At 41.9% G+C, this 18,147-nt stretch overlaps 1 protein-coding gene across 1 annotated transcript in view; it reads left to right on the top strand.

Annotated features, from left to right (window-relative positions):
- The first annotated feature begins 4,059 nt into the window (after positions 1-4,059).
- LOC131687693 (homeobox protein Hox-D4-like) overlaps positions 4,060-18,147 on the top strand; it is a 156,935-nt gene continuing 142,847 nt past the window's right edge. The window contains exon 1 of the mRNA XM_058971789.1: positions 4,060-4,152. Coding sequence (XP_058827772.1) covers positions 4,146-4,152 — 7 coding nt within the window. The 5' untranslated portion in view covers positions 4,060-4,145. The remainder of the gene's footprint in view (positions 4,153-18,147) is intronic.

The raw sequence follows: 18,147 nt of genomic DNA, 5'->3' as shown, positions 1-18,147 counted from the left end.
ACCGAAAATACCGGTACTAGATTTTGTTCAGTACCGGTATTACGGTACCAAAAATGGGTCGGTATTCCCGGGATTTTCGGTACCGGTATTACCGGTACCACAACCCTAATCACAAGTGATCTGCCCCTAGGTTGTGTTACTGGATCCGCAATGCGAATGAGAACTAGCCAACATTCCGACTGATTTTCTGACTAAGCTTAACTCCGTAGTATTTCGGCGCCAATAACAAAACCAATTCTAATTAGCATCGGTTTTATTGCTGGAGCTAAAATACTAACTACAACTACATCTATTTCAAGACATAAACATTAAGTGCGTACCCCGTGGCAAATTGGTACACACGAATTTGAGGCAAGTTGATACAGTATATTAACTGAATTCAACATTTTGTTGTCGATACGGTAATTCCAAAGATGGAATCAAATAATGAGTTATTGTTTAAAATTATAAATTTGATTCCAATTTATCAGTATGGCAAAAGAAATAACACGGAATCTTGATTTCAAACAACGGTCCTGCGGGGTAGTGCAAAATTTCTAGCCCAGCAATAAGAATTTTTCTTATAATACGAGGTAGCGTACTGTATCATATGGTGAACACTCGTGTCTCCAATTTTAACTCAAACAATTTGAAATGCTATTAGAGCTTTGCCTGTCAAATGCATGAGCATCGCTTTTTACGATGCGATGAGCTGAAGCGACAATTATGTAATGTAATTTTCAGATGTGCTCCTTTGATTATCATCGATGTATTTCCCATATCAGTCTTCGAATTGTTATGTCTGTTTGTCTGTGCTTAGACGAGCCAAAGGATACCCGGTCAGCGTGGCAAGCAGAAAGTTAGCAAAAGTTGAGCAAAGCGAAATTGATGCTGGCAGAGTTTCTGCGAGCACTTTGCGCGATTTGTGCGAAAATTCTGGCAACGAATTCGCTCAAATGCAACAACCGTTTCTGACAGAAGCGGTTAAACCAACCGATGCTGCTCACTTTTATTCAGAATCCAGTCAGAAATGTACGGCCAAGATCTCTGCACGCTTCCTGCCACATCTTTGTCAGATGTTTTGCTTGATTCGTGCTAAATTCTACCAGGTAGGAATTGCCAGGATCTTTGCACAGTTTATGTCCGAGTTATGTCAGGGTTTTGCTCGGTTCTTGTAAAAATTTGCCAGAAAACGCGAGCGAAACCTAGTTCGCCCTAGCTCAACTAACCCGACAGGATACGCGCAGAAATCTGACAGCGCTGCCAAACCAAGAGTTACAGAAATCTAGCAGAGCGGTCTCTGCCAGAAAATTTGCTCACTGGGTATCTTCTGGCGTTTGGCATGACCAGACACGGGTCATAATCATAGGCAAATTAAACAGTCGAACGTTCGAACATTTTTGAACGTGACGTATGCTCCTTACCAAATTGGTCATCAAATCCACATCCATGCATCCACAGTTTGGATAAAATTCTCGGAGTAAGTCAAAAACTATGGTAACGAATAACGAAAGTGGTTATTCTAGAATTATAAGACATTTCTACATTGTTCGACGTAAATTTATAATAAACTTTTTTACGTTTAAACGACATTCAATTAGCTAGAGATTACTGGGTAGGGAAAGTTATGAAACTTAGAGCCATAGTACTCAAGTGAGAGCAAGGATGTGAAGTAAACAGATCGGAAAACTAGAAGTGGCAGGGTCATTAGAAGAGGCTTAATATCGTACGGGCTTAATCTTTGCCTTCTGTTATTGAGGGTCGAGCTTAGGCAGAATAACTACGAATCACTCGAGTTCACTAACATGTGTCCTGATAAAGGTAGACGTATCTATCTTTACCGTGACAACCAGTCGGTTGCTCTCACTTGAGTACTATGGCTCTGTTTCATAACTTTCCCTACCCAGTAATCTCTAGCTAATTGAATGTCGTTAAAACGTAAAAAAGAAAATGTGACTAACATAGTCGAAATAAAAAAGGAAAAAAATATATAATAAACGTGTTGCAACAATCAATTTTATTTTCCAACAATAAATTATAAAGTTAATTCACATTTCGTGTTACTGTTACTAAGAACAATATAAGAAATGTTAAAATGTATTAAAAATACCAATTTTTACAAAATAAGTACAAACGCCCAATCCCGTCTACTCTCGTCCTCCCCTTATTTACAGACTAAGTGAATTGAATTTCATGTGTATTCACGTTCATGCATTTCACTATACTGCCTATGATCAGTCAGTCCCATTAAGGTACGAAATCCCATAGAAAACGGAGCAAACATGCGATCATGGGTAGTATACCACAACACAATATTATCCCTCGAAAATATGATGAACCACCGGATGAAACTAGATGGTGATGATGTAACAGGTGTGATCTGTGTCCGGTCATGTGTACTTATTAGCCACTAAATCCAGCGTTTATTTTTAGGTATCCTTTTCTGAACCAAGCCTTCTTTCTTGAATCTTACTTCCCACAGTCCCCACAATCACCACCAGCGATTTTCACGGGTTGGAATAACTTCATTTGCGTAGACAGAATATCAATTTAAAAGCCACCTTATCGCTACCACCTCCTATGAAACCATAGCCATCATGATTATTTTCATCGCATTCTTTTGTTCTGCTAATGTCCTAATAATCAACATAGCATCCGTTGATTTTACAGTGACAAAAGCCACTTCTTGGTGTATTGCCACTCATAAAATTAATTAGCAATATTTGTTTATCCGCAAAAATTGAACGAAATAATCGAAAGCTTGAAGGTTTCGTTGGATACTGTCATTAGCCTTCGTATTGGCCTCCACAGATAAAAGCTTCAAAACCAAAGAAATTCTTGATAGCATCTTCGCCCCTGGGCTGAAAGGCTTCATTATTGGATGATCCTGCTGGTTCGACAACGTTAATATCTCTAATTCCATTAGTTTAAGAGAGATTCAAGCTTCGCTACAAAAGCCTGCAAATTGAAAATATAGTAGAACGAATTGTGGTCATGGCTTCTATTGCAGTTTCGCCAATGAACGACAAATCACGCAGCGTTTCCTCCTACATTCCGTGCAGGTTTTTGGCTTTTTGATTTGTCCCATCAATCGGATCCTGGGACACATCATGCCCAGCTTGACATAATGCTCCATCTTCCAGTTCAATCCAAGCTGCTTCGATGCACTTATTTTTACTTCCACGCAGAAAACATACAGCATAATCAAAAATATGTGTTATTGAATACAAACAAATACTTTTCATTGTATCAAACAACAAAATAATTGGTGTGAATCGAGGTTTGAAAATATATTTTCATTAAAACGACAATAAACTTTTAATTTCAAGAATTCTGTTTTAATTTCTGTAAACTTTAAAAAAATGTTGTTGAATTCAATCAATTAATTTATTGTTTCACAACCAATAATTTTATTTATTGAGCTCAACACATAATTTTATTTAAAATAAAAATCTTCCGCAAGTCGAATCAAAATTTACGCAGAACACTTCTACATAACATTTTTCGCGAGATCCTATTTTTTTACATTTCCTTTGTTTTGCCTCCTTTCTGCGAATAGCAACGTTGGCGTCGGTTGAAAGAAGTTACCAAATATAGCAACTCGCTATAAACCGAAACGATAAGTTTCCATTTCCCAACCTGTTTACCAACCGCCGGTGCGGTGTCGTGTTATGATGGCGGTTAGCAAATCGCTTTTACCCACGCTCCGGTGCTGTTAGTCTTAGCCTTGTTGTATTCAACTACCCGTCGCTTACGGGCAGCCCTCTTTACGCCCGCTCGATTCAATCTGCTCTCAACAGCTGGATTTCATCAGTTGGGGCAGCTCTAACCCAACTGTACAAGTAAACGGAGACAGTTTTGATTTTTATATCTGCTCAATAAAATTGCTGTGTGTAATCAGCAATCGTGTTTCAGAATAAATAAGTATGAAAGTGAACTTTCGTGTGGAACCGTGTTTTAATCCGAAATTTGGTTAACAAGAAGGTTAACAAGAACCAAATTCTTCGAACCGGATTTCGAGGACATTGTTTCCCAGAAAAGAACCAGCGAATAGTGGCGAAAAGTTCGCTGAAATATTGAGCTGAAGGGAGAAAAGAAGAAGCTAGGTTGAGTGACCTCTGGTTAGCGGACATCGACACCGCACACCAAAAAATAATGAAATTTAAATGACAAGTAAGTCAATACGAATCTAAACATACAAAGATTGAATCAAAAATTTGATTGAAAATTACGGTAAAATCAATTGGAGCTTCAAACAGCATACAATTTTATACTTTCATTCGTGTAATATTACATATCATTCATTTTACAGCATTATTCGAGTAGAAATACATTGAAGTGGATTGGCTTTCCGTTTAAAGAAACTGTAATTTTCAATCCACATGTAAAATTATAATAAAATTCGTTGAAGAAAGCACAACAAGTCGTGTGTATTTGTGGTGGAACTTAATTTTACATTTTTGTTCATGCTCCAAATATGTGCATGAAAATAAACTTAAAATTACAAAATATTTTTCTGTGCGCACCTTAGAAACGAGGCAAACGACAGTGAGACAGTAATTGTTCCTGGACGTTCAGTGGTGCGGATTTAATTAGCAGCAAGTTTGTGCAACGGTACCAGCCACCCATCAATATCGTCCGGAAGAAATAAACGGGGAAGTATTTGCATGTTTGTGGTGGGTTTGCATGAAACCACCGGTGGGGTTGAAATAAAAATAAAGTAAATCCATAGCAATACAAGTTTTCTTTGCATGCGATAGATCCCTTCATGGGACTGGTATTGATTGCTTTAGTTTGTGTGTCTTTGATTATTAGACGGTTGGTCTTACACTTAGGATATTTTCCATCTTGCGGTTGTCTGCTTGGGTGGTTCCCCGCTGTTGTCACTTTTGGTCGTAGGTCAGTCAATTCGCACGCGGGACGTCGAGTCGAGTGAAAGATTTTTCAAAACAAAGTCAAGTGCAAGTGTGAATAGAAGTTTATATAAGCAAGGAATCTGTTTCAAAGTTTCCTCGGAGCTTCAGAACTGTAAGTAGTGGCATGGCGACGGAACTACGAGATCTGAAGAAGCTGGAGAGAAACCTTCGGAAGACGTTTGATGCCATTCAATATTTTCTGGATCATTTCGACTAAGAAAGGCATGCGGATCAGCTTGAAATTCGTCTTCAAAGGTTGGACATCACCTTTAGTGAGTTTCACGTCGTCCGTAGGAAGATCGAGCTGTTGACGAATCATGTTACTGACCTACCAGAGGTTGATACGAAAGAGTCGGATAAAGAACGTTCTGTGCGAATAGAAGCGATGGCCAAAGCTAGAGATGGCGAGAATGCACATATAATAATGGTAATGGAGGATCAATATTGTTACTTAAAGAGTGAACTTATGCGTTGGAAGTTTTTGGAGATACAACAGCCATCCGTTATTCGACCTCGCCGGCCACGTCGTTTGGAATATCGCGAGTAAAGCTCCCAGAGATTCGTCTGCCGACATTCAGCGGTAAGATCAAGGAGTGGGAAACTTTTCGGGACACGTTCAGAAGTCTTATCCATGAAAATAATCAGCTAACAACCATGGACAGATTTACTTATCTGAAGTCGTCGCTCACGGGAGAAGCCCTGCAGGAAATCAGTTCGGTGGAGATGTCATCCGTGAATTATGATGTGGCCTGGAGCATACTGGAGAAACGTTACAAAAATACGAAGCATATTGCCAGGCCCACTTAGACTCGTTATTTTCGGCAGAGGCGATGAAAAAGGAGAGCTATGAAGCGCTGAATAAACTCATAGGGGATTTTGAAAGGAATCTTATGATGTTGGACAAGGTTTGAGAATTCACTAGCAATTGGAGCACGATTTTGGTGTACATGATATGTTCTCGGTTGGATGCCACTACGCTACGCCATTGGGAAACGCATCACAACTCAAAGGATGTTCCCAGTTACGATAAACTGATACAGTTTCTAAGAAACCACTGTTCCATCCTTCAATCCGTTGCTCCCGGACAAGCATCGCCGATTCTAGAAGAAAGAACAAGAGTATGAATCAGTCATTGGGTCGTATTGAAAGTGCTAGTTCTGCGCTGAAGCCTTCCATTCTGCCTTCCTCTGCACCAAATTTTTAAGGATGGATGTCACGGAACGCATCGAAGCAGTCAGGAGATTGAAGTTGTTTTGATTTGCCTATCATTGGGACATGAAGCTCGTAGCTGCAACAGGGGTGCGTGTCATCATTGCCAAAGAAAACATCATTCGTTGTTGCACTCCGAATCTTCATCACAATTTGGCCTGCACTAACAATTCTCCGTCTCACAAGCGCAAACCAACCAGCAGCAACCAGAGACACAAAACCAAAGCCAATCTACACACAATAATACTGCTCAACCACTCACAAATTCCCTCCCTGTTACACTATTGCAAAATATGCACACTGAACCAGTGTCCACCACAAGCCAATCATGCACAAGTCACAACATAGTCACACTGCCATCCAGCACCCGTACACACAAAAAAACAAGAAGTTTTACTGTCTACAGCTATTGTACATGTTCGAGATCAGTTCGGAAATACACGTTTAGCTAGAGTATTGTTAGACTCGTGTTCCTAGTTCTGTTTCATGACTTCAGAAACTGAAGTTTCGATCCACCTCACCTTCAAGTTTAAGGTATTGGTGGTTCAACAGCCATGTCGCGCAAGCTGGTGAACGCAACCATCCGACCGCGTTTACCAACAATATCGTCGTTCAATGGATCGATGATCTTCTACGTTCTCTCGGAACTCACGACGATCTTGCCAGCTCGAAAAATCAACGTCATTCAGTGGACTCTTCCTGAGGATACAATCCTTGCAGATCCGCAATTTATTGAACCAGGGCAGATAGATATGATCATAGGAGCAGAACACTTTTTCGAATTGCTCTCTGAAGGTCGAACCAATATGGCAGACGAAGGACCCATGCTCCAAAATACAGTCTTCAGCTGGATTGTTTCAGGACGAGTTCCCAAACATTCGAATGAGCTTCAACCAGCAGTGTCCTTATCATGTACAACGACGGACATTCACAACCTACTGACAAGGTTCTGGGAGTTGGAAACGTGTAGATCCATCAGTACACAGTCAGTTGAGGAATCTGCGTGTGAGATGCTATTCGATCAGACTGTAGCACGCGACGACAGCGGAAGATTCGTCGTTTCTTTGCCGAAGAGAGAATTCATCGTTCAGCAGGTCGGTGATTCGAAAGATATAGCTTTGCGTCGATTTGCGGGGTTAGAAAGGCGGTTTCAGTCCATCCAGATCCATCAGTACACAGTCAGTTGAGGAATCTGCGTGTGAGATGCTATTCGATCAGACTGTAGCACGCGACGACAGCGGAAGATTCGTCGTTTCTTTGCCGAAGAGAGAATTCATCGTTCAGCAGATCGGTGATTCGAAAGATATAGCTTTGCGTCGATTTGCGGGGTTAGAAAGGCAGTTTCAGTCGAATTCCGAGTTTAGGTTAAGATACACTGAGTTTATCCATGAGTTTCAACAACTAGGTCACATCAAGGAGGTAATGAGTCAGCTCATCGACCAAACTCCGAGTCGTGTTCGATGCCTTTTGCAAGTCGTCATCCGGAGTTTCATTGAATGACGCATTAGGGACCATTCATAAATTACGTAACGCTTTTAGGGGGGGAGGTTAGGACAAGTTGTGACATAGGGGGAGGTGTTGTTAGCTAGATCGTCACGTAACATGTTTTCACCGAAGAAAAAAAATTTTTCTAGGAATTTGTTACGTAACAGGAGAGGGGGTATGGATAAATTTGTGACAATTTGTTACATAGGGGAGTAGAAGTCAATTTTGTGCAATTTTTGCGTTACGTAATTTATGATTGGTCCCTTAATGGTTGGCCCTGTAATTCAAGAAGATCTTTTATCGATCATTATCCGTTTCCGTCTACATCCAGTCGCTATCGTCGCCGATATCGAAAAAATGTACCGGATGATGAGGGTGCAACCATTCGATCAACATCTTCAACGCGTATTATGGAGGGATTCAGTCAACGAACCAGTACGTGTGTTTAAGTTAACGACGGTTACATATGGTACAGCATCCGATCCTTATCTTATCTCCAAATGTTTGGAGCGGTTGGCCGAAGATGGGTTGCAATCATTTCCCCGCGCTGCTTGTGCACTGAAGAAAGATTTCTATGTCGACGATATGCTAACTGGAGCAGATAACATCGAAGACGGTAAGCAGTTGACGAAGAAAATGATCGAGTTAACGAATTCAGAAGGTTTCACATTGCCGTAATGGGCTTCCAATTGCCCCGCGCTTCTGGCTAATTTACCACCCTCTTTATTGGATGATCGTGTGACACTTGAGCTGAATTCTTCTAGGTTTATTGTGGCAACCTACCTCCGATAAATTATTATTTCATTCGCCGGTCTGGAGCAACATCACCGTGATCACTAAACGAACGGTTCTTGCCGATGCAGCTCGTTTTTTTGATCCTCTTGGTCTAGTTGGACCAGTTGTTGTCATGGCAAAAATCTTTCTCCAAAAATTGTGGAAACAGCAAGTGTGGGATGACCCACTGTTGGGTGGCATGATGGAATATAGGAGGAACCTCACTGCCTTGTCTTCGCTTTCGGTTCCTCGGTGGGTGGCGTTTCGAGCAGATTTGATGTTGGTCGAGATGCATGGCTTCTGCAACGCATCAGAGAAGGCCTACGGCGCTTGCCTATATTTACGCTGTACGGGTCAAGATGGCAAGATAGCTGTTCGATTGTTAGCAGCAAAGTCCAGAGTCGCGCCACTAGCGAAAGAAAAAGGCGCAGACCATTCCTCGTCTCGAGCTATCTTCAGCACTACTTCTGAGTCATCTGTACGACAAGGTTCGTGATAGCGTTAAAATACAACATAGAGCATACTTCTGGACCATCCTATCATCACAGATGGCAAATATTTATTGCAAATCGTGTGTCGGAGATCCAGCATATAACTAAGGGAAGTTCGTGGAATCACGTGTCAGGTGTGGAAAACGCTGCCGACATCATTTCGCGTGGGATGACTCCGGCACAGCTCCAGTATCAAAGAGTGTGGTTTGAGGGACCGTTATGGATGGAAGGTAGATACACCAGTCGAAAAGATAGACCATTCATTGTTAAAGGAAAGGTCCATTGCACTGCCGGCGACGACAGATTCTCCGAGTGATATCTTCACCCTGCGATCATCGCTTTCCGACCTCGTTCGTATTGTGGCACTCATCCGTCGTATCATCCACAACACTCAACAACGACATGGTACCAGAAATCGGAGAGTCGGAGTGCTTAGTCATGACGAACACGAACAGTCTACGTTGGCTCTAGTTTGTCTCTCGCAGAAAGAATCGTTTGCTGCCGAAATTACCGCGCTACAAATAGGAAAACCAGTATCGTCATCATCAGAAGTAGTCCAGATCCACCCCATTCTGGTCGAAGGGTTATTGCGAGTGGGCGGCCGTCTACGTCACGCACCAATATCGATATCTCGAAAGCATCCATTTGTCCTCAGTCAACATCACCCCCTCAGCAAACTCATTGTAGTACACTATCATCTGAAGCATTTCCACGCGGGCCCACAGCTCCTGATTGCTAGCGTCCGAGAAAGGTATTGGCCTACTCGCATCAGACGTTTGGTCAACACAGTTATTCACGAATGCGTGTCGTGTTTTCGCAGCAGAGCGCGTGTTTTAGAACAGCTAATGGCTGATTTACCATCTGAGCGAGTTGCTCCTGCACATCCGTTTCTGAAAGTAGGCGTCGACTATTGCGAGCCGTTTCAGGTCATTTGCCCCATCCGAAGGACTGCTCCAAGAAAACACTTCGTCGCGATTTTTGTGTGTCTGGTGACAAAGGCTGTTCATCTAGAGCTCATTGGAGACCTAACGAGTGCTGCGTTCCTCGCTGCCTTTACACACAAAAAATAATATTGTGCCCTCAAAAGTTTTTAACTCTTCTTTTAAAAGGAGTAAAAAAAATCGTAAATTTGCGGGAAACGTTGTAGAAATAAAATGATTCCTTTTAATATGAAAGTATTTTAGTTCAAGAAACACTTGTATTTAAAAGTACGAACTTTGAAATACAAAGTTTTTGGCCAACTAAACCCGCAGCACTGAATATCCGTCCCGGTCAACGAAATGACGACTAGGCCTTTTTAAATAGTTGCCTTCGCACAAGAAGCTATTAGAAACATTGTTCTAGGCCACCCACCGAAACTTTCCGTTTACTGGAAAAAATAGTGTGCGGTGTGACAGTTGTGTCTTTGTTCTTGAAAATAATTATAGTTCGTGCCAATTTTGATGTCAACCCTGATTTTTTTTTCTCAGGAAAAAGATTTTCGATTCGCGTATCCAGCAGTTAACGTGATGTTCTTACAAAAGGTACATTTCGATGGATGAAGTGGAAGCTGCTCTCAGACTCGTCTGATCCTGCCATAGATAGAGGAAGTTCTTTTGTTGGTCACAAGAAAAGCATAAATATGTTCGACATAAAGACACCTGGAAGTGAAATATTACCATTACCAAATCTACTGGTTTTGGGTCCTGGAGTTGTCTCATAGCGGCCATCAAAACATTCCGGTGCGAATCAACTCTCGCCAATGTAGTTACAATGCAGTGGTTAAGTTGCTCCAGTTTGCCGAATGTTGCATGTTTCTATTCATCGGAAGAATCATTTCGTTTCCGATGGCCGAAGAGATTCCAAACAGATGGTGAAGGACATTCGAAACGTAAGCCAGCCTTACCACATACTCGAGCAGACTTGTCAAATTAATAAGCGAGTGTATTTCGACAGTACCTCGTTTGACGAATGGATTAATAAACAGTAATACGGACAGGTTAAAATGTGCGTGGAATCTGTGACAGATCAAAGAGAGAAGAGTATGGGCGCATTTAAAAAAATATTCTCTTCGTTTATTAATATAATATCTTATATATCTTGTATTTCCTTGGCCTGATATAAAGCAAATACGCTAATAGGCTATCGTCACAAATAAACATACAAATACATAGAAATAATATCTACTTTACAGGTCACCGCATGAAAATCGATAACAAGTCACAATTAAAAACAAATCAAAGAAGCTGTGTTGTACCTACGTTGCCATCGATCAGAAGCGTTCGAGTGTGGCCCGAATCGTGAAAAGCTTGACATAGCTTAACCGGTACCACGAAGCACATTACTACTGTTTCAGCAATTGCTATGGATAGGATAGGATGGGCTAAAGATGATTTTTTCCTGGATAACGTGATACAACGGTTATGTTTGATCTATATTGTTTTACCTTCTCAAAATAATGTAGTTTTTATATTTTTAAATTGAAAGTTTATACTCACTACAAAAAAGAACCAAAGAAAACTCTTAAATTTACCAACGATCTTCTTAAATTAACCCACTTTATTTTTTGTGTGAAAGAGATTTGTCGCTCGAAGAGGGATACCTATATTGGTGATGTGTGACAATGCTCTCAACTTTATAGGCGCCAAACGTGAACTTAACGAGTTGGTTCAACTCTTCAATTCCGATCAGTTTCAACAATCCGTAGCACGAGGAGTCCTGCACGACAGAAAAGATTTTCGGTTCACCCCTCCAAGCACAAAAATTTGGAGGGCGTGGGAAGCAGCAGTGAAATCTTTTAACGGGAATTTCAAGCGCACAATCGGTAAACGAGTTCTGCAGCACGACGAAATGCAAACAGTAGTTGCACAGATCGAGGCGATTCTCAACTCTCGACCACTAACTCCAATTAGTAACGACACATCAAATTTCGAGGCTCTGCCTTCCGGTCACTTCCTGATCCATCAACCGTTAACGGCGGTTCCCGAGCCCAGACTGTAGGATATTCCAGAAAATAGGCTAACTATTTGGCAGAGGTCGCAAGATGTCGGTCAACACATATGGAAGAAATATTCCACACAATATCTGTCCGATCTTCACAACCGAACAAAATGGACTCGTCAACGGGACAACATTTTTGTAGGCACCATGGTTTTAATAAAAGAAGACAACCTACCTCCATTAAAATGGCGACTGAGACGTGTCTCCAATATCGTCTCCGGCTCCGACGGCAACATTCGTGTCGCTGAAATTCGTACAAAGGACGGTCTATATGAGGGAGGGATCTCTAAAGTGTGCATTTTTCTTATGTCCCACTTCTCACTTCTCTAAAGTGCGCATTTTTCTTATGCCCCACTTCTGACATGCCATGCAAGGCTGACTTGTGTGCTCACCTTTTTCATTCCTTGCTAGGCTTACTTTTGTGCTAGCCTCTACCATACCATGTGAGGCTGACTTTTGTGCCCACCCTTAACATACCGTGTGAGACTGACTTGGATGCTCACCCTTTCACTCCTCTGCCACGCCACGAGGCATCGATAGCTAAGTCCCAACATACTACACCACGACCCTCCCATCTTGACATGAGGCAGTCCACATATACGCCTATACACTCACTCTTCTGCCTTGCTTCGGGGTAACTGGGTTTACCCCTTACGCGGTTGCCAGTCGCTGCGCCAAACCTGCCTCAGCATGGACAGACCATTCACTCACTTTTTTTGCGCTCGGCCTTTTTCACTCCAACTAACCAATCACTAGTTAGTCGTGCCCATCATCTGTTGCTCGGTACGCCAAGTTACCTGTAGGCTACAAGCAATCTGGGTGGTTTCAGTCGAGACTGCGTTCCACTTCTCCACCGATTGACACATCCGCTGAATAAGGGTATGGGGTTGTGTCCCAGCCACAGACGTCAAGCATTGCTCTTCTTTCGACGAGGACATACGAACAGTATGTGTTCGGCAGTTTCGTCTACACCTGGGCAGTCCGGGCAGGCTGAGACCTCCGCATGCTGGAACTTGTGGAGGTATTGTCGGAAACAGTAATGGCCTGACAGGAATTGTGTCAGATGGAACTGAACTTCCCCATGGGGTCTTCCCACCCAGCTCGATATATTAGGTATCAGCCGGTGGGTCCACCTACCTTTCGAGAAGTTATCCCATTCACGCTTCCATCTGGCGACCGAGGTCACCCTGGTGCGCTCGCGGGCTCCTCTATTTCCACGTAGCTCGAAGGAGATGAGGAGAGCCTCATCTTCCCGAATGACCAGCCCGACTGGCATTATGCTCGCTATCACGCAGGATGCATCGTGTGATACCGTGCGGTAGGCAGATATCACTCTGAGGCACATCACGCGGTAGGTGCTCTCCAGTTTCTGTAGGTAACTGGTTACCCTCAGTGCTCTTGACCATGACGGGCCGCCGTACCTGAGAATAGATACGGCAACGCCTGCCTGTAACCTACGTCTACTGGCGCACACCTATGAGCTGTTGGACATCATCCTCGATAGAGCCGCAACAGCAGTCGACGCTCTCTTGCATGTATAGTCGACGTGGCTGCCGAAGGTCAGCTTGTCGTCTATAATGACTCCGAGAGACTTCAGACTCCGCTGTGAGGTGATCACGACTTCTCCCACATGGATAACTGTATGTTGCGCCGACTTGCGTTTGTTGACGATAACTACCTTCGTCTTATGATTAAAGAGCTCCAGGCCTCTCGCGCTCATCCATTCCTCCACCGTGTTGATCGCGTGTTCTGCGGTTAGTTCTACCTCAAGGATTGACTCCACGTAGACCTCCAAGGTTACGTCGTCGGAAAAACCGACGTTCTTGACCCCAGGAGGGAACTTCAGTCTCAGAACCCCGTCATACATTAGGTTCCATAGCACTGGGCCTAGGATCGAGCCCCCTATACTGAACACCATCTGTCAATCTATTTACTGAGTCTACTATCTTCAAATCCGCAACAAGCGTGAAACATATCACCGGGAATCCAGGACACATGTATCCACATGGTAACCTCGTCAACGATCAATCGCAAGCCATTTGGCAGCCAGCAGCACTTTGTATCCGTGAATGCCAGGGGGCGAACCACAAGTTCTGTTCAACGCACCGAATTCTATCAATGGTTGCTACTGTTTTGCTTTCCTCCACTAGGGTTGTGAACACCAATCTAAATCTATGGTTCTGGATAGTGGAAACCCAAAAAGTCTCGCGAGCTGCTTTCATCATCTAACTGCAGCAATTTCGATTACAACAGCCCCCATTAGGGCAACTATCAGCAGCGTGCGGTGCCAGTGGCGTAGCCAGGGGGGGGGGGGGGGGTTTGGGGGTTAAAACCCCCCCCCCCAAACCAAAATTAATTGGATTGAAAAAAAAATTGATGCTGACGAATTTAATTTAATATTCCACAAAATATTTTTGGAAAAATATTCTCTGATCACTACATTGATAACTGTGTTTAGAGCGTCGTGAGAACTTTTGGAAAATTATGGGAAGGGGATCTTGTAACTAATCTCTTAGCCAAAATCCCATAGTTGTCAAATTTCTTCAATGTAAAATAAAATAACTGTCTGAATTATTATGAGCTCATTTTTGGAAAGATGCTTCAAAATATGGATTAGAGATAATTTTTCGAATGGGAATCTAAATTTGAATAGGTTGATTGCATATAAAACATAAGCTTGTTTACCGAAAACTTACATACATTTCAACATTTGCTGAAAATGTATTTTTTTAGATTGTGTAGAGTTTAGACAAGAATTCAATATGAGTTACAACAAGAATAACATTTCAGAAACTAGTTGAAAGCTGATGTAATTTTGTCTCTAGCAGGTCAGGATCGGTTTTATGAGCATTGGATTTTTGTTGTATTATCAACTATATGAATAGCCTCTTAGCAGGATGCAATGAATGGCGTACTAAAATTTTGTGTACTACGTTCTAGTACTGCAAGTTGTGAGGGTGACTAATAAAGAAAAGTAAAATTAATGCTCGATAAATTTTTAACGGTCACGATCACATTCATTCGAAACTGCCAAATTTCGATGTTAAGTAACATTGAAGAATTTCAAAACGTAAAACTGTTCATCTGCTGATAGAAAAATTTTGACGGTTAATCCTCCTAGAAGTAATTATAGACAAGAATTACTCTTCAACCAAGTTTGGGTCGAGACTTAATGTCTCCAGCAAAGTTTTCGAAAGTGCTATTTCAAACAACTTTGTCAAAGACATAAATATCCCACATATTCAGAGTATCGAAATATAGTAGTAGAAAACCTTTACAACAAGCTATTCTGAAATTACTGTATTTGATAAATCTCTTCTGCAGTAATTAAATAATAAATTCACATTGCGTTCAAGGTGCCTTTGAAGCTTACAAAAAAATAAGGGAATTGGATATAAAACAAATAATTCCCAGATATTAAAAGGACTCAAAAACACAAAGAGTGATTCCATTTTCAGGAGCTAGCATCAATTCGGCGCAAGCTTAGTCCGCCCACCAAGTTAGTGTCGGATTCTGATGAGATGAAGTCGAAACGCAAGTTTCAGTTCCATCCATCCATAATTTAGTTATAGGTTTTATGTTCTCAACTCGCAATGATTGTTTCAAACAATTTTATCCGTAGCGCAGAAAAAAAATAGTTTTCACCTAAATTTTTATTCACTAAGAAGAAATGTAGCAGACCCAGTCCATTTAAATCCCTATATGTTGAATTCATGTAGCCTTCATATTTTCAACAAAATTGTTTGAAATGACATTATCAAAAACTTTGCTGAAGGCACCATGTCTCTTAATATTTTTGAAAAATTAATTCACCATAATTACCTCTATGAGAGTTAATCACTAAAATTTCTATATCAAAGCAGGCGCTGTTTTATGTTGATAACTTCCCGAAGTTGTCAAACTTTCAAAGTCAAGGATTATTATATTAGGTGATCTTGAACGTTGAAAATTTTTTAGATCATTTATCCCACTTTAAAAGATCGCAATTTTTGACTTCATTGACATATTATACAAGAAAATAATCTATAGAGGTTTGAAAACTGTTCCATGTTGATCCTTCTTGTTTTTAGACTGGAATGACATCTGTTAGACTACTTATGTTTTACAGTTTTCAATAATTTATCAAACTCATATTAAATTTTAGCATTTTTTCAAAAAAATGCGATTTTCATCAAAACCCCCTCCAAACCAAATTTCTGGCTACGCCACTGTGCGGTGCATCCCAGCGCGTATCCTACGGGGCCGATCCTTAAGTTACGATATACTCCCATGTTTGTTTTTTGGATTCCAACTGCTTTATATTCTCCAACAGATTTGACGTGTCATGACCATTAGCCAGTCATTCGTTCATGAGCTGAGCTATGACTCCGTAAAATCGTTATCCTTCACCACATTTCAACACTACGCGGCGCGCTAAAAGGCAGTTGGCTGCTCCCCGACATAGATAAGCATTCAACACCCCCAAGGGCTATCTTGGCGTCTGAATGGAAGCTACTTATTATCCAGCTAGGGTGGCCATCTTTAAGTTGCGTGCTACCTGTTCACGCTCGAGTTCCAGATTAAGCCGATGGATTCTTCCGCAGGTTCTAGCAGTCAACAACAGTGCACGGATCCATCGAAGACTAGATGGTCTTCTCATTTTACAACACGTCTTGTTCAAATTATAGAACCACTACCATTTTGTCTGAATAGAGTAAATTCGAGACCACTGTCTAGCCTGCGTTTCACCCTTAACTTCAGTAGCGGTGCTCGCGGAAGACAAGGTCTCCGTCCTAACGACTATCGCTATAGTCAGACGCCATATCAGAACTGTTTAACATCACACTACAGCAATCCACAAGTCTGAAGTGGTCAGCAGGGTTCCAGCAACAAAGCAAACCGGGGTAGCGCAGTACTAGTTTGCGTAATCGGAGCCTTTCACCCCAAACCCCATCCAAGTTAAGTACAATCCGGTTTGTTCATGTCAACAGGTATTGATCTGTTTCCTCGTCCGCGCAGGTACTTTGCTGGATCCCCGAATAGAGTCGACAGAGGTTCACAACCGATCCAGCAGCCGCAGTAGCAGTAGAAGTGGTAGGACCAGCGGAGTCGCTCGGGTCTTGTTTTATCGACGCCGGCCGCATAGCAGTTGACGGAGTCGAATTCAAGTCTCCCGTCCCCGACGTCGATGGTCCACCATAACAGCACCAACTAGCATACATCACAGAGGCGAGGGAGTCTGAGTAGCTAGAAAGCATTTTGATTGAAATCGAGGAGATTTCAAGGAGGCCGGTATGTTTGGAAACCGGTACTTTTACCCCACAGCGCGATCCCACTGCACAACACTGTCGATCCCCCTTAGCCTTGTGATATTCATCTACCCGTCGCTTACGGGCAGCCCCCTTTGCTGGTGCTCGATTCAATCTGCTCTCAACAGCTGGATTTCATCAGCTGGGGCAGATCCAACCCAAATGTGCAAGTGAACGAAGACAGTTTTGATTTTTATATCCGTCCAAAAAATTGTTTTGTGTAATCAGCATTCGTGTTTTAGAATAAATAAATGTGAAAGTGAACATTCGTGTGGTGCCGTGTTTTAATCCTAAATTCGGTTAACACACATAATGTAATATTAATTATTTAATTAATGTATTTATTTGTTGATCTCACCGTTGCTGTTTTAATATTATTGACTTTTACCTTGATAGGTTCTGTCCGCTGCACACTAAGGTTCTTCGGATACTTGAGCTTAATAAAACTGCCACTGCGCGGACAGAAACGCGGTACCTAGCTGGCTGTTCATTCGCGCTGAAAAATTCGGGTTTTCACTGTAAACGTATTTCGTGTTGAGTTTAATAGATTGAATGTGAATTTCGAAAACAGTGGGTATATTAGGCATCTTAGATCAACCCGCATATATAAAGCTGAAAGAAGTATGCTGAATATAATGAATAGTGGAAATGATGGTTAGAGGGATATACTACATAAAATTTCACGAACTGTTATGAACAATAAAATCATTCTCGGCCCGATTAAGTCATAGGGCCCAGAACACTCGTCATGCTTATTCCGGGTCATTTCTCCCACCAAACGGCGCGTCATAAATCATGAAAATAGAATTATCTTGTCTTACCGCAGTATCTTTAATATTACAACTATAAGTTCGGAGGGCCGTGTCTTATATACCAACCGACTTAGCTTGACGATTTGAGACAATGTCTGTGTGTGTATGTAACGCACAAACTCTCATTCGTTTTTCTCAGCAATGGCTAAACCGATCTTATCCAAACTAATTTTAAATGAAAGGTCTGTCACCCAGACAGAATGTGTTAAAATGG

This window comes from Topomyia yanbarensis, chromosome 3, assembly GCF_030247195.1.
Source record: "Topomyia yanbarensis strain Yona2022 chromosome 3, ASM3024719v1, whole genome shotgun sequence".
NCBI lineage: Eukaryota > Metazoa > Arthropoda > Insecta > Diptera > Culicidae > Topomyia > Topomyia yanbarensis.
The sequence above is the reverse complement of the archived record's forward strand: the minus strand, read 5'-3'. Positions and strand labels throughout refer to the sequence as shown.